Below are 25551 nucleotides of genomic sequence, written 5' to 3' on the forward strand. Positions count from 1 at the left end.
GCCCAATAGCACTTGCATATATACATATAAAAATCAACTCAGGGCTTTTTTGGTGAAATATTTCAGCAATAATAGAGACTAGATAATACCACATTTTAATATTTAAATTGAATCTTATTTTTCCCTATTTTGTAGAGGCAAATATTAAAATTCTAGAAAAATTGAAGAAAGTTTCTGTAATATGTACCTATTTAATTACACAAAATAAATTGTATAATTTAAATTTACTCTTATTAAAATTGCTGTATAATATACTCACCTCCCTGTTTTCATTGCAGAATCCCCCCACCCCAAACTGAATTAACTTAGCCAAAATTAGGCTAATAACAAAATATTCTAGTAGTTTATTCAGTGGAAACTTTATATTTCAGACATCATTAGTGGATAAAAAAAAATGGAATATATTTCCATTTCTAGACATCTCATATATATGTTCTAGTGCCTGTTCTTCCTTTTAAAAACCAAAAAAACACTCATATTGAAAATAAAATAAAACCTACTGTTATTAAAATTCAAGGTAGATTAGGCTATTGTTTTATTGATAAATTTTAATATTACTATTTGATGTAGTGAATATACTAATTTAAACTTAAAATAAATTAATTTAATGTTATTTTACAGTCTTATTTGTTCCTATATTTATTAACACATGCTTATTAATTTGTGTCTGTGTAGTGTTTGGGTAAAAACACAAACCTCAAAGATTTTTGCTTATGACCTTTCTTTGGTTTATGAAACAACAGAATTTCTCCCATATTATCTTTTCAGATGTAAAATTTATACTATTAAATTTTTAAATACTTATTAATAGGAAAAAATCATGAGTGAATATTTTTCTCTCAAATTAAGTACCAATCATGTTACCAGTCTTTTTAAAAATTGATTTTTGAGAGAGATGAAGGGAGGAGAGAGAAACATGGATGTGAGAGAAAAACATCGATCTGTGGCCTCCCATACAAACTGACCAGGGATCAAACCTGCAGCCTAGGTATGTGCCCTGACTGGGAATTGAACCCCAAACTTTTGGTTTATGGGCCAGTGCTCCAGCAAACTGAACCACCCGGCCAGGGCTATCAGTATTTTTAAAAATGGAGTAATAAAACATGTTTTGTTTCTTTTTCCACTTTTACTGAGAAAGAATTGGCCTGCATCACTATATAAGTTTATGGTATACTGCATGATGGTTTGATTTACATATATTGTAAAATGATTACCACAACTGATTTAGTTAACATTCATTACCTCACAGACATATACAATAGAAAGAGAAGAAAAATCATTCTCCTAACCATGAGAACTCTTAGGATAAAGGCTCTTAAAGATTTTTTCTATACATTACACAGCAGTGTTAACTATAGTCATCGTGTTGTACATTACATAGCTAGTACTTATTTCTTATCACTGACACATGAAGATGTAAGCATATTTTTAATCCTCATCTAGGGATATGTTTTTATCGATTTTTTAAAATTTATTTTTTTAGAGAGAAGAATGGAGAGAGAGAGGAGGATAAGGGAGAGAAAGAGAAACACTGATAGGAAACATCTAATGATTGCCTCCTCTACACTCTGACTGGGGGTTGAACCTGAAACCTAGGTATGTACCCTCAATGGCAATCAAACCCACCAAGTTTCAGTGTATGAGACCATGCTTCAATCAACTGAGCCTCTTGGCCAGAGTGGTGCTAAGCCTGTTTTTAAATTAAAACAAATTCATTTTACCATATTTTTAGTATTTGAATAATTTGACTCAACCCAATCTATGAAACCTTTCCTCCTACTCCCTATTATCCACTGTCTAATCTGGTTGAGCCTTCCCTGTGAATTTCTACCTATGTGCCTTTGAATATCCATACTGGATAAAAAAAAATGGCCACACATTTTTTTCCTCTCAAATCTCTCATTGAGATGCTAATTTTATCTCTGACCCCCAACCTTGATTGAGGGCTGGTTCTGGGACAATTGCAGAAGCAAGGCTGTACCAATAATGGGCCTTTAAAAGGACTTGGAAGATTTGTTTCTCCCTCTTGGAAAACAGATTTTTGGGAGGTTCCCTTTGGGGTTTCAACCCCCATGTTTTGAGAGAAGTTCAGGTCACATGGAGGGGTCATGCAGAGGAGACCTGAGGGCGCAGTAACCAACTCCCTAGATGAACTTACAGCTGACAGTGCCAACTGCCAGGATGTGGGGGTATCATCTTGGTGTAGCCAATCAACCCCCAAGCCCCAGACTACATCACATGTAGCAGAACCACCCAGCAACGCCCATTCAAATGCACAGAATCCTGAGAGATAGTCAAATAGTTGTCCAAAGTCATGCGACCTTGGAGTACAGCTTAAGCTTGGTCCACTTAAAGGTTCCTACAAGTAGTTAAGCTTTTGTACTTTATTCCAATTACATATATGTCAGATTTTAAAAATATATATTTTATTGATTTTTTTACAGAGAGGAAGAGAGAGGGAGAGTTGGAAACATGGATGAGAGAGAATCATCCATCAGCTGCCTCCTTCAGTCCTCAGACCGATGCTCTATCCACTGAGCCAAACCAGTTTCAGCTATATGTCAGATTTTTTAGTGGGTTTTAAGTTATTCAAGGTCATAGATATTACTCTATTTTCTTAACATGTATCCTTCAGAGATATTAAATCATTGCTAGGCATATGGGATTTATGAGTTGTCCATTGAATCATAACAAAATGGAGGAGCAAATGGGCGTAACAAGGGTCTTTCTGAATATGACAAATTTAAAAGATATAAGGATTTTTATTAAACTAATTTTAATTACCAATTTAAAGAGAGATGGTGTATTAGTGTGTATGCATGTAGTCTGATTTTTGAACAAAGGAATTAACTGTCATTGAGGAGGGTTTTTTTTTTTTTGTATACTCAACCTAAAATATTAATTTCAGTTAGAAGTATTGACATCTGTTGGAAGTGTACATGTGGAATTGTGAAAGACCAGATTGGAGGCAAATTATGATCCCCCCAAAATAAATAAATTTAACAGATAGCAGGGGGGAAAAAGATCATCTGAAAATACATTGTAAAAACAGGGATGAACATAATAATTTTTTCCTTCCAGTTTCAACCTTGTATACTTCATGGACTTTGTGTGGAAAGTAATAGTTATTATAACCATTTTTATGTAACTAATAATGTTTGGTGAAAAAGTATTGTTTGTAAGACTACTTACTAGTGGAACAGTAATAATGAAGTGCAACTCGAGTTAAAATCTGGATTTAGTAAATAAGAGAATGTGTTTTTGTAACAAATACTTTTTTTTAAGGTTTAAAGAAACTGATGTTATTAAAAATGTGAAGGATTTTTAATATTTTAATTCCTGGAGCACTTTTGAGTTCTTTTACTTTGTAATTATTAATTACTATCCATAAAAGAGAACATATTGAATATACAGGTGTCCCAAAAAATGTATACACACTTTAACAGCTGATAGAGCAATTTTGAAAATGAATCATATTTTAGTAAACACTGCTTTTATGATTATTTAAAGTATGTGTATACATTTTTGGGACACCCTGTATTTAAACAATTTTCCAAAAACCTTTGACTGAGGGTCAGACAATTCTCCCAGCAAACCTCTCCCAGGTCTGTTGCTTGCCAGGATTCATATTTCTGTTTCAGAACTAAGCTTGCTAAGAGAGAGAAAGTAGGTTAGTTAAAAAAAAAATGCAGAGTACAAAAGACATGTGTGTGTGTGTGTGTGTGTGTGTATGGTTGGGTGGTGGTGAGGAATTATGTCCCTTGCACTTCAGATTATGAAGTTCCACTTGTTAAATTGAAAGATAACTGGTCTTTATCTAAAGGACATATTCCTTTAAATTATTAAATGTGTTTGTTTGTATATTCTTGAAATGCAAGTGACTCACAAAAACAAGTATTTCAGCACAGGCACAAAGCTTTATTCATGCATTCAAACTATATATATATATATATATATATATATATATATATATATACACATTTAAAATGTATAATGTGAGGAGTTGAAGGCATAACACACATCTCTGTCTTGAGTCTCATGTGAGACAGGGAGAGAGTAGAAGTAGGAGGAAGCAGGAGGGGGAGGAGACAAGGAGGGTGGGAGAGAGAGGAAGAAGAGAGGGAGGAAGGAAGTGGGGAAGGAAAAAAAACACAACATTGTGGATCCCACAGTCTCATCTATCCCAAGCCTGTGAGCATCAAATCTAGGTTGTAACAAAGAGATGATCGTGTCCTTCCTTTTTTGTTGGAAACAGGCCAACACAGCGGGCACTGCCTGCATGCCCATCGCTTCCTCAAAGCCCTAGTCATGAGCTCCCATGACTCCGATGCAGAGAGGGCCCCGGGCACAGTGCTAGGTGCGCAGATCTCTTGAAGACACCGCCACAGGTTCCTGCGCGCTGTGTCAGGGACGTGGGTGCATCTTTATGTTAGGGAGACTAAGGAGGAGTCCCTTCTGCAGACTTACCTCGGGTCCCCACATTTCCCGGTATCCTAGAAGGAGTGTGAGGGGCAGGTAGCGGGTTCATGAAGGAGCGCGGGGCGCGGACCAGCATAGCCGGGGAGGAGCAGGGTGGCACTGCCAAATCTTAACAGGGACCTCTGGTGTTTGCAGACCCAAGTACAGCCAGCCTGGTCTCCACGGTGCCGCCTCAGAAGCTGCTGCCTGAGAACTCGGGTGGGGATCCTCTTCCTCTTCCTCTCCCACCACCTACCTGGCCTGAGCTGCGGGGCGCAGCCCAGCCCGGGAACCCCTCTCCGCAGGACCTGCTCAGCCACCGTTCGCCTCCGCCTCCCATCGCTGCTCCCAGCGCGCCCCGCTCGCTCGCAGGCACCTCGGAGGAACCCGGAGCAAACCCACTAGCAGCAGCGGGGTGCCTCTTCCTCCTCCGGAACCTCTGGCCTGGCCCCTTTGGGGTGAGAGGAGCAGGGAAGGGGCTCTCTCAGCCGCTCCGAAGTTGCCTCGCAAAGGCCTGGCAGAGAAAGGGAGGGTCCGCCTAGGCTGGGAGCTCCAGGTCCTCTCCCAGCTGCGCCTCTGCCGCCTCCTTCCCCTCCACCCAGGTTTGTTTATATAGGATCTGGAAGCTGGGAGGCACTGCCCCCCACCCCCTGCCAGCGTCCACCTCCCTCCTGGGGCTCCCACACGTGGTGGTCCTGGTCCACACCAGCGCCCCCCGGCTCAGCAGAAGGCAGCAGGCTGCGAGCAAGGAGCATCCTCACAGTCTGCTCCCCTCCCTGGCGCCCTCGCTCCCGCAATCCCGGCTCCCCCTGGGTTTGGCCACCTCTCCTTCCCCTTTCCCAGGAGGGGGAGACTGAAGACAGCACTCTTTGGGGGCCCCTGGCGTCTCTCCGGGTTCGCTCAGCGGCCAGAAAAGAATGGTAACATGAACAGCGGAGCGTGAGCGCGTCACCGGAGGAAGGAAGAGATTGATGGGCTGAGAGCTCACTTCAGGGAAGATCGCATTCCCAGGGCTGCGCTGGGGAAACACAGGCGCCTCCACCTCTCAGGCTGACATCTGTGGCCTCGGTCGGTCCCCTCGGCTCCCAGGTCCCCAGCCTCTGCCTGCGGGGGAGCTTGGATGGGAGTTTGTGCACCTCCATCCAAACAGGAGTTCTCTGGGATCAGGAGTCCCTGGCATCCGTCCCTGTGGAGCCCATCAGCACGCTGGCTTCCCAGGGAGTTGGACTGGAGTTCAGGTGGGTTATTCCCCGGAGAGGGGGTCGGGGGACATCACCAGAGATATTCAGGGAAGACAGGGAAGGGGATGCTCCAGTGTCCAAAGCGGACACTTCCCTTCCAGACACTTGCTGGGCTGAGCGGCTGTCTCCCTCACAGTTTTTACTTATTCTCTCCTCCACTAGCCAGCCCTCCAACCTAAGGGGGGAAAAACACCACCCAAACTCCTGTTTTCTGAAGTATCCAGCATGCCACTGACTTTTCCTAACTCACGACTAGCCTGTGAAACCTTTCTATTTACTCCATCGCTTTCCATGAATGAAGGTCAGTAGGCTTTAATGATTTCCTCAGCCAAGTCATTCACTTCTGAGCCAATAGACAGTGCCTTCGTCACCGTTTTCTGGAGTGGGGGGAAAGTAACTGTGCGTTTGTTCTGCAGATGCCCGGCTCCCTCTGATCCTGCAGACTGGTGCTGAGCACGCCACAAAAGTTTGTAGCTCCTCCGCAGTTTCTGGTGCTTGGCAGAGGAGAGGACCTGAAGGTGGCATCCAACGCCAGGAGCAGCCAGGGAGCCATCTCCTCTAACTTTCCTCACCAGTTCTCATTTGCCATGAAGAGGAAGCAGAAGAGGTTTCTGCAGATGACTTTGTTGTTCATGGTGGCTTTAATATTCCTGCCCAACATCGGCCTCTGGTCTCTGTACAAGGATAAGCACCTGGTGAAGTCCACCGAGCCTGGGGAGCAGCAGGTAAGTGCTACCCAGAGAAAGATCACAGGAAAGCTGGTAAGGCATGCTGTGACCTGCAGGGGTGTGAGATGGGGTGGGAGGGGGAGGCACCAGGAAGCAGGGGAGGGGGTGGTATGGCTTGGGTTTTCTCCCAAGTCTTGACAGAACTGACATGATCAGACTCTAGAGACTTTGGGGCTTTTGTTTTTGTTTTTGTTTTTTTTTCTTTTAAGCAAGTAGTTGTTTTAAGATATCGGTCAATCACATGGTGAAATGGAAAATGAATGAACTGGGAAAGGAGGGTGAGAGAGCTCAAGAAGTAAAGATACTCTTTCACAGTTGGTCTTGAATGTTGGTTTTGTTTTGATCTGAGTAGAAGTTGAACTGCTTATTTGAGGGATGTGGGAGTAGGTTTGGTGCAAGTTTATCCCAGAGATTTGTCTCTGCCTTTTATCTGCTTTGGGTGTGTATATTGAATTGGGCAAATCAAAGCATTAGAATAGTGAAGTAGTGATTAAAAAAACAAACTACAATTTCCTATATTTTGGGTTGTTATTTTTGCTTAGCAACAGCTTTTTTACCCAGCCTTGGGGAACTTAACATGTCTTGGTTTCTTCTCCCCTGTTGCTAAGGTGGTACCATGGAGTATACACAGCAGAGTTATCAAGCATGTCCCTTCAGTTTCACAGCCTGGTGATAACATGTTAGAAGCTTTCTCTCAAATCAGAAATACCATGTAGTGTGGTATGCTCTCTTTTCACTTAGTATGCAATCCATTAGTATGTGCATTGCTGTTGGCTTAACATGGATCAAAATAACTATCTTTCTTAGTGACCAATAGTGCAAAACACCCTTCACAAAATGTGGATGAAATCCAATATTGTTGAGTTCCTTGTTTGTTAATAAGTAAAACAGTTTCAGTAATTAAACTTTTTAACAATTGACTGCAGCCTTCTTTATGGTATTGATACAACACTTTTCAGTTAGTCCTGTGCATCCGCTCAAAATATTAATATTTTTAATTTCAAGGGTCATCACCCATGTACACGACATACCTTCTACATATAGAAGTGCTTAAGTTGTCTACTTGTGAACAACAGAAATATATTTAGTAATGGCAAATAAATATTGTTTCTTATACTTAACAAAGTTTAATTTCTTTTTACACAGTGAGTGGTTAGTTGGTGAAATACATGGAAGTTATTTGCTTTTTCATTATGACAAGTAATCATTACCAGTTGCTAGACTGTAAAGATAACTAGTTGCTTATGGATTTTTGGTGGGTTGGAATTTTGAGGGGAAATGCTGAAATATTTTCATTTAGTTATTGATATCTATCATCCTTTCTAATACAGATGGAACTTTCATTTAAAGTGTATTCTGTAATTGCAATAAAAAAGACATGGGTACTCTGTTTGTTAAACTTTTTTTTTCTATTTAGATCTCTTATTTCTATAACCCTTGGTATGAAATGAGATTTTATTACCATTGATAGTTAATGCACTATTATGTAAAACTTCCATTCCAATATTTACAAAATACCTAAAACAAAAATATTTTTCTTGAATTTTGCTCATTCAATTAACAATAACTATCTGAAATATTTGCTGATATAGCAAACGTTTAAAACTAATTAATCTTATTAATGAGATCTTTATAATCTATCAACTGGGTCTATTGATTTTGACTCTTAATAAAACATGTGTTTCTCTGATGCAATAAGAATATAAAATATGACAAATCAACAGTTTTATTTGCCATTAAAATCTTCAAAAATGGTTTCCTTGTTTCTGATTCTTCTGTAGTAAAATGATGCTTTATATCAGATAATAAGTTAATGGGTATCAAAGGGATGAAGTGGTAAGAGAAGAAACAGTTTCTCAAAGTTCATTTGCTGTAGAGTAACAAGATGGATATCTTGTGACATCCAAGTTTACTAATTCTATGTAACAGTTTTGAAACTAAGAATAAAGAAAAGATAGTAGTAAATGTCATAAAATGAATGTCGGTTATGTACTTTAATATTGTTAGCCTAAATTATGGTTTTTAAATTAATACTTTTTATAGATACAAAGTCAGCTTTAAAAGTAAGATTACTTACTTTCTGAAAGATAGAATTCATTCTAAAACAGGAAAAGGTAAGCTTTTATTTATTTTATTATATTAATAAATATAATTGGAAAGAAAAATAGGGCATGTTGACATCGTTACACAAGTATCAGATAAGTAAAAGTTAAGTTTTATGCGCATATACGCAATTAACAAAATAAAAAGTTGCTTGCAGTGATGAATAAAGCATGCTTACTATTATGATGTAATATATTGCTAATGTATCTATATTTCAATGTTAGGAAGTCAGCTAAATGCAAAGGTTTTCAATTGAAGCATATAATTTGCCTATTGGGGTAATGTGTTCATTAAATTTAGCAATTTATTTTAAAGAGACATTTTCTTGGTTGATTGCTAAAATTTTCTCCAAAAGCCATCTTTTACTATATTTATCACCAAGTTGTAAAATGCTGAGGTTAAGGATTATGTGCTGATTGGGGCATTGAAAGCAATAAGCAATGAAGCTATTCAAACCAAGTCACATGCTCAAATGAGAGCTCTATTTTTACATCAGTTATTTGTCAAACCACAGTGAGGTTGTAAGGGTGGCATGACAGTGATTACTGGAGTTGAAAATTTTCACTGTTTTATGTAGTTTAATTTTTACAGTGTGTTTTAGGGAAATACTTTAATTTGTGGAAATTCAAAAATCGCAGAATGGCTAATACTTTTAAAATACTCTTAATTTGTATTTTATCAGAGTATATTACTAATAGTTTGCCTATCTGCCATTCAGTATAGTGTTTATTATGTAAATAATAACTCACATAATAATTTAATTTATCTGAGGTAAATTAAAGGGAGGGAAAAACAGAAAGCACTGATCAAACTGCATATTAATTTCCATGTTGTTAATATTTTACATATTTCTCATCTCTTATATGCTTACAAATCAATTCTTTGTATTTATTATCATTTTACATTAAAAGTAATACTTATAAGTCCCATAAGATTTAAACATTTGCCCCATCTGTTTTATAGAAAATAAAAAATATGATATAAAAATTTCCTAATTATTTATCTAAAAGCTTTTTTTCCTTTTATACAAACAAAGAAAATTGAAAAATAGTTTTAGTCATACAGTAATTAAAAGGTTTATTTTATTGTTTGAGCTCTGCAAAATTGGAATCAAGCTGAGATAAATATTAAGCTTTTGCAATTTGTAAATTTTTATAAAAAATTAAAAATATTTTATAGTTCTTGTTTAGATGTTATTATTTAAATTATCAATCATAATTATCATGTTATCTTCAATTGAGTTAATTTTGCCACTTGTTTGCCATATATATAATTCAAAAGTATTTATTGATAATAATGTGATATTTAGTGAGGGATGATAACTGTATTATTATTGTATAATAATTTATACTTTCATTTAAAATAATTTGAATAGCTACTCCTCTTTGGTTTTAGCTGCAATTAAAATTATGTATCTAGATCTTCATTAAACTGCATTAGGATGATAATTAGAACAAAGCAATATTTCAGCTTAACAATAACCCACAACCTTCGGACCAACTACAAAGCAATATTTCAGAGCAAGTCTACTTCATTCAGTATTATTACATATCTTTTCCTAATCATTTATGAAAATATAAGTAAATAAAAATGACTCAACTACACTTTCTTTTCTTGAATACATTGAAATGATTGATTTAAAAAGCTGTAAAATAGTTTAGTAACTAAGTTGCAAACAATATGAGTTATAGAAAATATTAAAAAGTAATCGGAATATGAAGAGATTTTTGCAAATAAAAACTAGGATGAAAATCTCAAAATTTTAAATCAGATGTTTTCAGAAGTTGTTCAGAATGATTTTAGGAACATGTTTGGCCTAGATATTTTACCACCTTAAAAAAACAAACAAACAAACAAAAACTAGACAATCAAGTCACTTTTAAACTGTGCAACCTTGTACTTAAGAATTGCTATTTATAAAATAGGGCTAATTATGCTTGCCTCATAAAAAGGTACATAAAGTTGTGAAGTTGTGAAATCACACCTTAGATATGGAAAATATTTTGAGGTAAGTTGTTGTTTTTAGTCAGATCCACATGTAAGCTATACTTGGTACATGTGAAACTCATGCCATATATATATATATATATCTCCTCAAAGAGATCCCTCAGCATCTTTTCCAACTCTTCTAATGTTAGCTCCACACTTTGGGGGGAGCGGGTAAGATTTCCTTTCATAGAAGAACATTATATTCTGGTATTTTTACTTGTTTTATGATGGGAAGATGTCAGATAATTGGTACCCAGTGTATGCAAACATGCTTTCTTTTGTCACGGTGCTCACTAAAGCTGTAGAGCATGTCTATATTTCTTTTTCAGTAAACATCCTAAATATTGGAAGCACTAAGAACAGAAGAAAAAATTAAGATTTTTCTCCTTTTAAAATCAGATGGTACATTCTCAATACACTAGATGTGAAATAATGAATTAATTTGGGACTGTTTTTAATTAGCTAAGATGTAGATTTTAAAATTAGGATTATAAGGACCTTTTCTTGAATGTATAGAAAATCCATTCTGATTTGTTAGAGCATCTCACCATACAGATGACTGTAACAAGTGTCTTAATTATTTGCTGTGACCTAGTAGATCGAAACATGATTAGTTCATTACTTTGCCCCATGAGAGACAGTATGAAACACAGTCTTCTGTACACATCCTCATAAATAATGAGATAGTTTCCTCCCCCTACCCCTGCTCAATGCTGTCCTGGATCAATTAACCTCCCATGTGTTCTTTTCTTTTCTTTTTTTCTATAAAAGAAATCAAATCAGAGGTGGGATATGTAGGGTAAAGGGTGAGAAAGTGCACCATTTAAATGGTTAGAGAAGAGAAATGAGTTTTGTTTGGTAACTTTGTTTTGTTAGAGGTAGCCATGAGAGCCTTTAGAGAAATTTTCAACTATGTCTCCACATGTAAAACATTTATAAACATGAGAGTTATCAAGAATTTCCTTAGAGCCCATCCAGCGCGGTTCAATGGTTGAGCATCAACCTATGAACCAGGAGGTCACAGTTCAATTCCTGGTCAGGGCACATGCCCAGATTGCAGGCTGGATCCTAGTGTGGGGCATGCTGGAGGCAGCCAGTCAATGATTTTCTCTCATCATTGATGTTTCTATCTCTCTCTTCCTCAGTGAAATAAAGAATTGCTTTAGAGGAGGGACTAATAATTAAAATAAAGACAAGACATTATGCAATGTGAATAGCATACAGTTTCAGGTTTGGATAAGTTCTGTCCAGCAGTCATGCTCATTTCTCATTTGCTTGACTTGCTCAGGAAGAAGAGGTAAGTCCTGGATATTTCAGAATCTTAAAACCATCTGACATGATGACCATTTCGTTCTTCTATGTTCTTCACATTTACATATATGTTTACAAAAACACCATTATGGAAACAAAAGTGCAAATGTGCAAAGAAATAGGAGGTTCTGAAGATGACAGTAAAGATAAAGACACATACTATTCAATAGATGCTTGCTCTCCTTATGACCTCCATCTGTCACACCAATACTTAACAATTCCTAAATTATCTAAAAATGTATTATAGTTGTAATGCTTGGGTGAACAACAACAGCAAAACAAATAAAAAACATTTGTGCCACTGAGAATATGTATTTAGACAAACACAAAAATATATATACTGGGTTTATTTAATGCTTAAAAAGAAGACTCAAGGCATACATATGTATTGAAGACATGTTTACCCCCACTGTCTCTCACGTATATGCTGGTGTCTGTTACCACCAAACTCCAATGAAGTGGACAGAAAGGGAGTGAAAAAATAAAGGTATATTTAGAGAAATAGGTAAATCCGTGTTTTTTCCAACTTTTCTACTTCCAGTGTGGTGAGGAAAACACACACAATGTGGACTGGATGAGCAGTACTCTCAAATTAAATGTACTCACTTCACATATTCATTTAGCAAGACACACATCTACATACATCTACACACATGGTCTCACTTATAAAAAAAAAATAGACACACCCAACTGTTTCATTTCCTACAATTTTTTTACTTTTGTAACTTGCTTATTTCATTGTGTTGAATTCACACACACACACACACACACACACAAACAAACAAACAAAACAAAACAAAAAAACTATGTCAATTGAGTTTGAAGCATCACTTAAATGTTATTAATATAATTCTGGGAAAATGCATCTGTCTCTAGGAGCACTTATATTTATTTAGAAAGTGTGAGAATTACAATAAGGATTTAGCCTGTTAGAGTTGCACAGTTTATACACAGGGCAAGCCATTGTTATCTGGTAATATAATCAATACAGTGGTGGTTGCCATAGACTACCATCAGATGCCTATCAGTTCCTTGTTGTAAAGGAGTGGTGGTGTCTCAGTGAGGGCTGAGAAAGCTAATTTTGAATTTAGTTCAAGTCCTCAAATACTTGCTCCATGCTATTTCAGTACACGAAGTCTAGAAAGCCAGAAACAGTACATTTTATTATCAATCATTTTGAACATTTATATTATATTTAAAATGACCAAATGGGTCAGGGCTGCCACCCAAGTTTGAATGAGTTGGGCTTTCCTTTTTCCTTACTTTTGGCATATTTCTCCAGCATGATGATTTAATTGAACTTAGTTTGAGAAGAAATATGAGAATTTCTATCATCTCTTATTCTCTTTTAGCATATAAGTGTATAGGCTCTGGAATCAAATTATCAGGGTTCAAATTCTGTGTCCAGCACTTAGCACTCTGTATAATTTCTTGAGTAAATCATTGATTTTCCCCTGGTCTGTTTTTTCTTCAATCAAATGGAGATGATAATACTTTCCTGTAGTGTTATAGTGAGGACTGTGAACAACATATATATAGTACTGTGAAGAACATATAAGGTTAATGGATATAGGTTATTGTTATATATACTATTTGCATGTATAAGCAATGATTGCCTTTAGGAAGGCAGTTTGAGTTTGTTTAATCAATGGCTTTCTTTGCAAGGCAATATCAAGACAGCATAGCAGAGCAATGGATATTATAAAGGATTGCCACAGATATGTTAAGTCTGGAAGGGAAGATTGTTGATACAGAAATAAATAAGGTCTAGAAAATAAAAGGGCTTTGTTTATAGTTTCTGGTCAAATACTTGACAAATTGTCAATTTTAATTTTCATATAATCATTTGTAGCAAAAATGATTTTTGATATATTGTAGTCAACACTATTCAAAAACTGAAGTTTTCGATGTAATTCTTCTTTATTAAAAAGACAGCCATATTTCTATGTAGTGACTATTTTCATGTCCCATAATAAATAAAGCCAATGATTCACAAGTAGGCATTTTTTTTTCTCTACATGAATTGCAAGTAAGAATTTGAGAACTAAGCAAACATGAATTACAAGGAAGCATTTAAAAAAAAACCCATATATATATGGTTACATAAAAATATATAATGAATATATATATATATATTCATTTCAAAGAGGAAGGAAGAGAGAGATAGAAATATCAATGATAAGAGAGAAACATTGATTGGCTGCCTCCTGCACACCCCCTCCCACTTCCCCCCTCCTCCACAATAGGAATCATCCTGGGCTTAGCTGTAATTTTGCTGCAAGTATTATATTTGAGTTTGCCTGTACTGCCATCTTGGTTCTTCCTCTGTTTGCTCTAGGTTGCCTACTTTTAATTCCAGTTCTATTAATGGCTGAGTAATCCTCAGCAAGTTACTACTTATCTACTCTGTGCTTCCAATTTACCATTTCTAAATGATTATAAAATTAGTGCCTACTTAATTGAGTTGATATAATGGTTAAATAAGCTAATATGCATAAATTGATTGAAAAGCATGATGGCACATAGAAAACAATCGTAAAGGGTTAGCTGTTATTATCTATTAGACTTCTGGGTAATTGAAATTGGACATACAGGCAAAATATGTTCCTATATGCCCTTTTGTTCATAACCAGTCATGAGGTTACATAAAAATTTCTGAATTTTTACAGGCTTCTCAAAAATGTTCCAAGAACCTTTAGCATCTTTTACTTTTCACTTTTTTTATTCTTAGTAGCCCATATGAGAATAATACAGTACTTATTCTAATGTTTTTGTAATTTGAACCAAGGACTCCTGCAGTCTTGCATATTGGCAGCAACTAGCTTTCAAAAGAGAATTCAGTTCTTCCTAGCATATGCACTCAGCAACCAAATGTACTGTGGCAACCTTTCCCCCCTACATTTTGTGCTATTCTTTCCACTTGGTGTTGATTTCTCTATGTGTATTTTGCCCTCAAGGGATATAATATATCTCATAAATTATTTCATTTAATCAGTCTAAACTTCCAAAGAAAATGATCTAAAAATGTCTTCAGGGTCGAATATTTTAATATTTTATGTAGCTTGAATTTCAACACTTTTGTTCTGGCTGCTTCTGTCAGTAAGATGGTATTGGGAGAATCAAGAATGATGCTGCTAAATGAGAGTGACTTGACAAACTAAGAGCTGCCTCATTTCCACTTTTAGTGCTTCTAAGAAATAAACTTATTGGGACGACTGAGGGATGGAAAATTGTATAAAACTAGGTGGCGAGAGAGGATTAAAAAAATGCTTTCAATCCCGAGTGAAGTTTATAATTTTTTAGATAGCCTAGCAGAAGGCTGTCAGATTAACAACTACATAATGGGATTGACCCTCCTCTTAACTTCTGTAGAAACTTTCAACTTTCCTTTCACAAGCTGAGGAGAATTGCATTTTCTGCAAGATCCTCAGCATTCTGAGGCAAACTTGTTGAGTTCTAATACTGTATGAAATGTATAGGGAATGATACACATCAGGGAGGCCAAGTGGATAATACTCAAGAAAGGTTAGAAATATAAGCCACTCATACTTTAACTCCTATTCCCTGCTTTTTCCTGCTTAGAGCCTTCTTCTCCCCATCTTTTTCTTTGATTTTTTTTTATTAAAGATAAATTTCACCTAGGAATTGATTTCATCAATTATTATTCCTATGAATGGATGAAAGGCTTGAAACATTTTAAACACTTGAGTCTCTTGAATTATAAAAAAAAAAAAAAAGTTCTGTTGAACCTACTAGTAAATGCATTTCCAATTATTGGAATGTATATGAGAAATAGGTTTTAGCTCAAGGCTTCTGCTGTTAGTCTTCGTTGTTATTGTTTTGTTTGTAATACTGGTAACTGCCATCTTATTTTAAACTATGCAATCAGAAAGTAAATATTGCTTAGTTTTGTCACCTCAAGGAAAACAATCTTTTTGTACGTTAAAAGTAAAAACTGGCAGAGTGAAGCCTAGACTTCCAGTAAGGAACCATTCTATGATTTTTTCTTTAGCTCTTCATCTGTCTTTTCCCAAACTGCATTTTCCAGCCTTCTCTTCTCAAATCTCCCTTGTCACCACTTTTCTTATCAGACACAGCAGATAGCTTGGCCTCACTCTACACTGAGGGTGTATAATTTTCATACTGGGGGAGCCAAGACTTCATGCCATAAAATCAGAAAAAGCACCTGCAGGTATTCCCCAGTTCTCTATTTGCCTCCTGTTACTAAAGAAAAATGTTCCTACTTTTTGGATAAATGCGGAAACTCTATCCAGATTATGGATCACAACTTTCTTGTTTTTAAGGATTTCATGTATTATTTTTTCTCTGCATTTATTCATTGTTACCCTTTCCTTTTGGATTCATCCTTCATTCCAGTATTTAAATTTGCTCAAGTTTTGCTGAAACTGGTTTGGCTCAGTGGTAGACCGTTGGTCTGCAGACAGGGGTCCCGGGTTCAATTCTGGTCAGAGGCATGTACATTGGTTGCGGGCACATCCCCAGTGGGAGTGTGCAAGAGGCAGCTGGTCGATGTTTCTCTCTCATCGATGTTTCTAGCTCTCTATCCCTCTCTCATCCTCTCTGTAAAAAGTCATGCTCAAGTTTTGCCCACTATTGAAGAGGTGTGGGGAGCAAAAGAGCAAAGCAAAAATAAAAAAAAATAAAAACTCCCTTTTACCACTGCTATGTCTCTCTCCTTCTCTCTCTCTTTTAAAAAATTGACTTCAGAGAGGAAGGGAGAGGGAGAGAGAAACATTAATGAGAGATAATCATTGATCAGCTGCTTCCTGCATACTCCCTCATGGGGATTGAGCCTGCAACCCTGGCCATGTATCCTGACCTGGAATCAAACCATGGCCTCCTGGTTCTTAGGTTGACTGAGCCAAACTGGTTGGACTCCCTTCTCTAATAACCAAACTGGATGCATCCAATTCTTTAATTTTCACTTCTTCCCACCTCAGGCCAAATCCTACTCATCCAATCTGTTTTAACTGATTTCACCATTGTCATCAGAAATCCTTTGACAGTTCATCAGTCATATTACTTGACAGAATGCAACCAAGCATTCTACCTTACTTGAAGCAATCATTTTCATATGAGTCTAAGAGGTGATGGGTGGCAGACCTGAGAAATTAGAAAAAAAAAAAAAAAAAAAAACTTTGAAAAGCAGAAAAGAGGGCTGGGTAGATAAACTCGGAGTGATTCAGACTCTGCAAACTCTTATTTTAATTCTCCTATTCCCGCCGAGACCGGTTTAGCACAATGGATAGAGCATCGGCTTGGGGACTGAAGGGACCCGGGTTCGATTCCGGTCAAGGGCATGTACCTTGGTTGCGGGCATATCCCCAGTAGGGGGTGTGCAAGAGGCAACTGATCGATGACTCTCTCATCGATGTTTCTAACTCTCTATCTCTCTCCCTTCCTCTCTGTATAAAATCAATAAAATATATTTAAAAAAAATCTAATTCTCCTATTCCCACTGCCCATCCCTACTACCACCCATGCATAACACAGTTGCCAGTGTTCTTTATAGACTCCTACTTCTAATCTATCTTTTCCTTAAAATGGAATATTCTTCAGAGGTCTTTAGAATTACTTCTTGTTCTGTACTTTGCTTTGGGATATCTCACCCAGCCCCTCATTTCAGCTCTCACACTAAAGTTCACGACTGACAAATCCATGTGTCTAGCCCAAATTTCCCTCTTAGCCTATGGTCCACACAGCAGTCTGAAAGCTAGAGACATGTATTTTAAACTTTAAATATTAAGGTGATATTTGTTTTTCTCTTCCATGCTTTACTCCTGTCCTCCTTTTGTGTCTCTCATCTTAATAAAGTACATTGTCTTCCATCCCAGTGTTCATTATATAATATATATATTCATTATATAATGTCTTCCATTATCTTTACTCTCAAATTTACTTGATTGCTAAGCAGTAGCAATTCTTCCTAAAACATCTCTCTTGAATTCATCTCTTTCATCCACCTTGACTCTGGCCAAGTTGGGACCAACATGAACACTTCAATAGATGAGTATAGAAGACCCTCATCTTGGTACTCCTGACTCCAGCCTTCTTCCCTCCACCTCATAGCAGCCAGAGGTGATTATTCAGAGTGATTCATTGTACATACAGCCCACTGCCCTTCCTAAATCTATTCATTGGCCTCCCACGCATTTATATTAAAGTTTTTCTTTAATAAAGCTTTACCATATTAAGGTCTTCTTTTATTTTTTCCTTAGAGTATTTTAAAATTTTTGTTTAATTTATTGAGATAAGATCCTATATAATAAAAGCCTGATATGCTAAGTGTCTGTCATCCCATGTTTGGTCGACTATCCAACCAATCAAAGTATAATATGCTAATGATGTGCTAAGGCAGCTCAATTGCTCGCTATAACATGCACTGACCACCAGGGGGTAGACAGTTGACCAGTCAACCAGTCACTATAAAGTGCACTGACCACCAGCGAGCAGGTGCTCCAACCTGTAGGTTAGGTAGCTGGCCAATTGGGACTGGGCAAGATGGGGCCAGATATGCCCTGAAGCCCTCCCAGGGTCCCTCCTTGGCACTGATCATGCATCAGTGGAGTCCCACGGCCTGGCCTTTAACCTCTTACAATCTGAAACCCCTCAGGGGACATTGGAGAGCTGGTTTTGGCCCAATCCCGCAGGCCACTTCCCTCTGGAGGGTGCCAGGATTGGAACTGATTGGGCATGAGCCCACAGAAAGTGCAGTAGGGCCAGGATGAGCAGGAGCAGTAGGTAGGAGCTGCAGGCAGTGCTGGACTATGGGTTTTGGCCTGATCCCTGCAGGCCAACGCGAGGGACCCCACCCATGCATAAATTTGTGCACAGGGCCTTTAGCTGGTTAATAAAATCATATAGGTTTCAGGTGTACAATGCTATAATACATAATTTGTATATTGTATTGTGTGTTCACCACCTCAATTCAAGTCTCCTTTCATCACCATTTATCCCCCCTTCTACCTGCCTATACCTCCCTTTGACTCTGGTAATCACCATACTGTTGTCTGTGTCTATGAGTTGTTTTTTCATTTTTGCCTAATCCCTTTGCCATTTTTACCCAGCCCCCAAACCCTTCCCCTCTAACAGCTGTCATTCTGTTCTTTTTGTCTGTTTATATTTTTAAATTTTACTTTGTTCATTAGATCCAATATATAAATGAAATCATATGGTATTTATATTCTCTCACTGGGGTTATTTTGCTTAGTGTAATACCCTTTAGGTCCATTCATGCTGTCTCAAAAGGTAAGAGTTTCTTTTTCACATTGGAGTAGTATTTCACTGTGGAAATGTACCACAGCTATTTATTCACTTGTCTACTGGTGGGCCATTGGGCTGCTTCTAAATCTTATCTATTGTGAATAATGCTGCAGTGAACATAGAGGGGCATATATTCTTTCAAATTGGTATTTCAGGTTGCTTCAGATAAATTCCCAGAAGTGGAATCGCTGGGTCATAAGGCAGTTCCATTTTTTATTTTTATTTTTTATTTTTTATTTTTTTGAAGTAACTCCATACCGCTTTACACAATAACTTGCATCAATCTACATTCCCACCAACAGTACACAAGATTTCCCTCTTATCCATGCCCTTGCCAACATTTGTTTGTTGATTTATTGTTGATAACCACTGTGACAGGTGTGAAGTGATATCTCATTGTGGTTTTAATTTGCATTTCTCTAATGATTAATAACACTTAGCATCTTTTCATATGTGTATCTGTCATCTGTATATCCTCTTTGGAGAGGTGTTTTTTTCAGGTGCTTTGCACATTTTTTAATTGGATTGTTTTTTGGGGTTTGGGATTTTATAATTCTTTATAAATTTTGTGTATTAAACCCTTATCAGTTGTATCTTTGGTAAATATGTTCTCCCATTCAGTGGGTTGTCTTTTCATTTTGTTCATTGTTTCTTTTACTGTGCAGAAGCTTTTTATTTTAATATAGTCCCATTTGTGGGGTTTTTTTCCCCCTGAATTTCCCTTGCCCAAAGAAATATATCAGAAACAATATATTGCTATGAGAAATGTCTGAGATTTTACTGTTTATCTTTTCTTCCAGGACTTTTATGGCTTTGAATCTAAAATATAAGTCTTGAATCCATTTTGAGTTTACTCTTTTGCATGGTGTAAGAAAATAATCCAATTTTATTTTATTTTTTGCACATATCTGCCCAACTTTCCCAACACTATTTATTGATTAGACTATTTTTCCCCATTACGTATTCTTGCCTACTTATTACATATTAATTGATCATGAAGACATGAATTTATTTCTGGGGTCTATATTTTGTTCCATTGACCTATATATATGCTTTTATGTCAGAACCATGCTATTTTGATTGCTATGGCACTGTAGTACAATTTGATATCAAGTAGTGTTATTCCTCTAACTTTGTTTTTCTTTCTCAAGCTTATTGTGGCTATTCATGCTGTTTTGTGGTGACATGTACATTTTGAAATATTTGTTTTAGTTCTGTGAAAAATGCCATTGGTATCTTGATAGGAATTGTGTTGGATCTATAGATTGCTTTTGGATAATATGGATATGTTAATGATGTTAATTCTTCTACTCCATTAATCACAACATATGTTTACACTTATTTGTTTCTCCCTCAGTTTCTTTCTTCCATGTCTCAGAATTTTTGGGTACAGGTTTTTTTTTATACTTGATTAAATTAATTCCTAGGTATTTTATTATTTTTAAAATTAAAAAAAATTAAATCTTTATTGTTAAAAGTATTACATGTGTCCCCTTTTTTCCCCATCGACCCCTTCAACCCTGCCCCTGCCCTTCTCCTAGGCGTTCACCACCCTATTGTCTGTGTTCATGAGTTATGCTTATTATTTTTTTATGCAATTTTAAATGAAATTATTTTCTTAGTTTCTATTTCTGTTCATTATTGGTGTGTAAATATGCAACTGATTTCAGAGTATTAATTTTGTATCCTGCTATTTTATTGAATTTATTAGTTATAGAAGTATTTTGGTAGCATCTTTAGGTTTCTCTATAAACAGTATCAAGTCATTTATAAATAATGATTATTTTATTTCTTCCTTTCCATTTTGGGTGCCTTTTATTTTTTCTTCTCTGATTTATGTGGCTAGGACTTCTAGTACCATATTGAACAAGAGTGGTGAAAATAGAGATCCATATATTTTTCCTGATCTTAAAGGAAACACTTGTAGTTTTTGCCTATTGAGTATGATGGTAGCTGTGGTTTGTCATATATGGCCCTTATTATATTGAGGTATGTTCCCTCTATTCCCAATTTGCTGAGAGTTTATATCATAAATGGGTGCTGGGTTTTATCAAATGTTTTTTGTGCATCCATTGATATGATCATGTGGTTTTTATCCTTCATTTTATTTATGAGTTGCATCACATTTATTGATTTTTGGATATTGTACCCACCTTGCATCCCAGAATAAATTCAACTTGGTCATGGTATATCATCTTTGTAATGGATTGCTGGATCTGGTTTGATAATATTTTACTGATGACTTTAGCATGTATATTAATCAGGGATATTTACCAATAATTTTCTTTCTTAGTAGTATATCTTTTTTTCAAAAGATATAGATTTTTATTCATTTCAGAGTGGAAGGAGAGGGAGAGAGAGATTGATACATCAATGATGAGAGAGAATCATTTGATCAGCTGCTTCCTACACACTCCACACTGGGGATTGAGCCCACAACCCAGGTATCTGTCTTGAAAAAGACTGGAATTTTGATTTCCTGGTTCATAGGTTGATGCTCAATCTTTATCTGGTTTGGGAAATAGGATAATGTTGGCCTCCTAAAATTAGCTTGGGAGTCTTCCCACTCTTGAACTCTTTGTAATAGTTTGAGAAGGATAAGTATTAGTTCTTTGGATGTTAGATAAAAGTCACCTGTGAATTCATCCAGTCTGGGACTTTTGTTTGTTGGTGGTTTTTTGATTACTGCTTCAATTTCATTAGTTTTAATCAGACTTCAGATTTTCTGATTCTTTCTGATTCAGTTTTGGAAGATTGCATGTTTTTAGGAATTTATCCATTTGTCCAAATTAGTATCCATTTGTTAGCATATTGTTGCTCATAACATTTTCTTACATTATAGTCCTTTGTATTTCTTTGGCATCAGTTGTAACTCCCCCCCCCCCTCCCATTTCTGAAAATCAATTACTTAGGTCCTTTTTATTCATTGACTACAGGCCTGGTACATGAAATTCATGCATGGGGTTGTGTGTCCCTCAGCCCAACCTGCAACCTCTTCAATCTGGGACATCCCTCTCACAATCCAGGACTGCTGGCTCCCAACTGCTTGCCTGCCTGCCTGCCTGCCTAATTGCCTCTAAACATTTCTGCCCGCCAGCCTGATCACACCTTAACCACTCCCCTGCTGGTCTGATTGCCCCTATCTGCCCTCCCTGCTGACCTGGTCTCCCCTAACTATCCCCCCCCCCCCTGCAGGCCTGATCTCCCTGAATTGCCCTTCCCTGATGGCCTAGTCACCCCTAACTGCCCTCCCTTGCCAGCCTGGTCAACCCTGACTGCCCTCCTCCCCTACAGCCCTGATCCCTTACAACTGCCTTCTACTGTAGGCCTGTTCCTTCCCCAGCACTCCTCCCCTGCAGGCCTGGTCCGCCCAACTGCCCCTCCCCTGCAGACCTTTTCCTTCCCAACTTCTCCATAACTGCTATCCCCTGCTAGCCATTTTGTGGTAGCCATATTGTGTCCACATGGGGGTGGCCATCTTTGACTACATGGGGGTGGCCATCTTGAGTGTTGAGCAACAGTCAATTTGCATATTACCTATTATTATATAGGATGAGTCTGATTAAAGGTTTCTCAATCTGGCTTATTTTTCAAAGAATCAACTCTTTGTTTCATTGATCTTTTGTGTTTTTTGTTTAGACTATATTTTTTATTTCTGCTTTGATATTTATTTTTTCTTCTACTTACCTTGGACTTCGTTGTTCTTGTTTTTTAGTTTCTTTAAGTATAAAGTTAGATTGTTTTTTGACATTTTTCTTGTTTGTTGAATAGGCTTCTGATGCTATGAATTTCCTCCTTAGGACTGTTTTCACTGTGTGTTTTGTGTGTTCATTTTCATTTGTTTCAAGGTATCTTTTGTTTTCTTCCTTGATCTCATTGTTAACACTTGCATTGTTTAGTAACATGTTATTTAGAGTCCATGAATTTGTGTGTTTTTCAGTTTTTTAGTTCAACTGCTTACCACTTCACTGCCAAGCTTTCTAAATTCTAACCACTTAGAACATTTTTAGGTTTCTGAGAATTTTATGTTCTTTCTCCTTCAGGAATTTTCCTGTATTAAGCCTTCAGTTTTGCCTGGATCATTTCTGGTGTCATTCTACTTCTCTCTGTGAAAATTTTCCTGATCTTCTATGCTTGGTTTTGTTACCTTACCTAAGTGTTTCCTATGAAAGCCTTATTTTTTGCCCTTTTAATGGAATTTATTTGTCTGTTATTAACTCTCTGTTTAGATAATTCATTCACCATTAATCATTTAGTTCCTTAAAACTCAGTAGTAAGTTTAATGATCTCACCCTTTCAAATATACAGTATGTTCATGTATTAATACCTTGAACTTGTGAATGTTACCTTATTTGAAAAAGGTTCTTTGCAGACGTAATTAATTTAAGGATCTTGAAATGCAGAGATCATTTTGGATTATCCTGGGTGAGCTTAAATCAATTAGAGATATACAGGGTGTATTTGATAGACAGAAGGAAAGAATACATAGACCAAAGTGGGATATGCACTGTGAAGATGGAAGCAGAGATTGGAGTGATGTGGCCATACGCCAAGGAAGCCGTGGAATGCTAGCAGTCACCAGAATTTGGGGGAGTCAAGGCAGTGTTCTTTCCAGGAGCTTCCGGAGGTCGTGCGGCACTGCCAATATCTTGAGTTTGGAATTCTAGCCTTCGTTTCTGTGTAAGCCACCTAGTTTGCGGTTATTTTTTATGACAGTTGCAAGAAGTTAATATACTTTAACAATTTCCTATTTTCACAATCAACTCTTTGTTTCATTGATCTTTTGTGTTTTTTGTTTAGACTATATTTTTTATTTCTGCTTTGATATTTATTTTTTTCTTTTAATGCCAGCGTCTAGCATTACCTGACCACAAATTACTCAATAAATATTAGAAAGAATGAAAAATGATAATATGATCTGTTATATAACTTATTTGAGCTTTACTGTATCTATGTAAAAAAAACAACTATGGTATACATAACCAAGTATGTATGTTTAAATATTATGTAGGTATTATAAAAAAGAAACTATGAATATAAAAAGGTAAATTATTATTTTACTCTGATTAAAAAGGTAAACTGTTGTCATGGTTATGAATTTGGATCACATTAATATGTGCTTTTTCTGTCATTCTGTCCCTAATACATATGCTATTATGCAAAACCTGACTGATCCTAAAACTGAAATCACAATGAGATGTCATCAATGATGTAGCCATCTCAGTATGCTATAGAAGATATGCACAACTCCAATTAACTTAAAGAAAACAAGACGGCCATATTCAAAGAAGTCAATAAGGCAACGAAAAAAATATAACCATTGAATCTACTCTTTTTCTACTGATAGTACTGCCTTTTATCAATTTAATGTCTAGGCATAATATGTGTCCACACTTGAGTATTGACTTTGCTAATTGAGAAGAGGCTTAATTTATAAACTTTACTAATTTACTTAAAAAATGTGGTTGAAAAGAACTTGTATGCATGAATATAAGCCTAAACAATGAACATGAACACTAGGGGGGTGAGGATATGAGTGGGGGTGTGTGTTGGGGTGGTTAATGGAGGGATGAGGACACATATATAATAGCTTAATCAATAAAGAAATTAAAAAAAATAAATATGCGGGGGAAAATTGTGGTTGAGTTAATTAATACAACCTACAAGGGAACACTAACTAGCACAATTCATAGTGTAAGTCATTTTGGAAGTATGGATTGATAAATTTCAAGGCTCAGTGGATAGAGTGTCGGTCTGCAGATTGAAAGGTCCCCGGTTCGATTCCAGTCAAAAGCATGTATGTTGGTTGCGAGCGCATCCCTAGTAGGGGGTGTGCAGGAGACAGCTGATTGATATTTCTCTCATGGGCATTTCTAGCTCTCTATCCCTCTCCCTTCCTCTCTGTAAAAAAATTAATTAAAATATTTTAAAAAGGGGGGGCTGATTTTAATTTGAATGCTTCAGACCTGAAATTTCTATTCATTTGATTCTCTAGCATGTGTCCTCCTTTGAACAGTTCCTGTCTTTTTGAAGAAATCTATCTTGATTTACCTGTGTTTATTTTAATTAGCAGTTATGTAGCAGGGATTTTGAAGAAGGGAGAGAAAGGGAGAAAATTCAAGGGTAAGATGTATAAAAGAGATTAGGAAAAAATTATAAGAGCTAAAAATGATATGACAAGCTTTATTTGGTAGAGGCATTTTTAATTCAGTGTCTAGGGGGGAAATGTCTTACTGTTCTGATAATTAAATAGCATTGTGTTTGATGAGATGGTTTTGCATTCTTCATTATACTAAATTACTCCAAGCACATTCATTATATTCCCTCTTGTTTGTACCAGTGTGATGGTCAGCTTTGGAGTTTTGATCTTTTCTTCCTGACATTTCTATCAACTAGTCACCTTATTTTGATCTTCTTTCATTTCAGTTGTTATTGTG

General features: G+C 36.7%; 1 protein-coding gene across 1 annotated transcript in view; it reads left to right on the forward strand.

The window, feature by feature from the left end:
• The first annotated feature begins 5525 nt into the window (after nt 1-5525).
• Nucleotides 5526-25551, forward strand: part of GALNTL6 (polypeptide N-acetylgalactosaminyltransferase like 6) — an 875965-nt gene continuing 855939 nt past the window's right edge. Inside the window, exons 1-2 of the mRNA XM_036424387.2 lie at nt 5526-5696; nt 6116-6424. Coding sequence (XP_036280280.1) covers nt 6287-6424 — 138 coding nt within the window. The 5' untranslated portion in view covers nt 5526-5696; nt 6116-6286. The remainder of the gene's footprint in view (nt 5697-6115; nt 6425-25551) is intronic.

This window comes from Pipistrellus kuhlii, unplaced genomic scaffold, assembly GCF_014108245.1.
Source record: "Pipistrellus kuhlii isolate mPipKuh1 unplaced genomic scaffold, mPipKuh1.p scaffold_m20_p_8, whole genome shotgun sequence".
Classification (NCBI taxonomy): Eukaryota; Metazoa; Chordata; class Mammalia; order Chiroptera; family Vespertilionidae; genus Pipistrellus; species Pipistrellus kuhlii.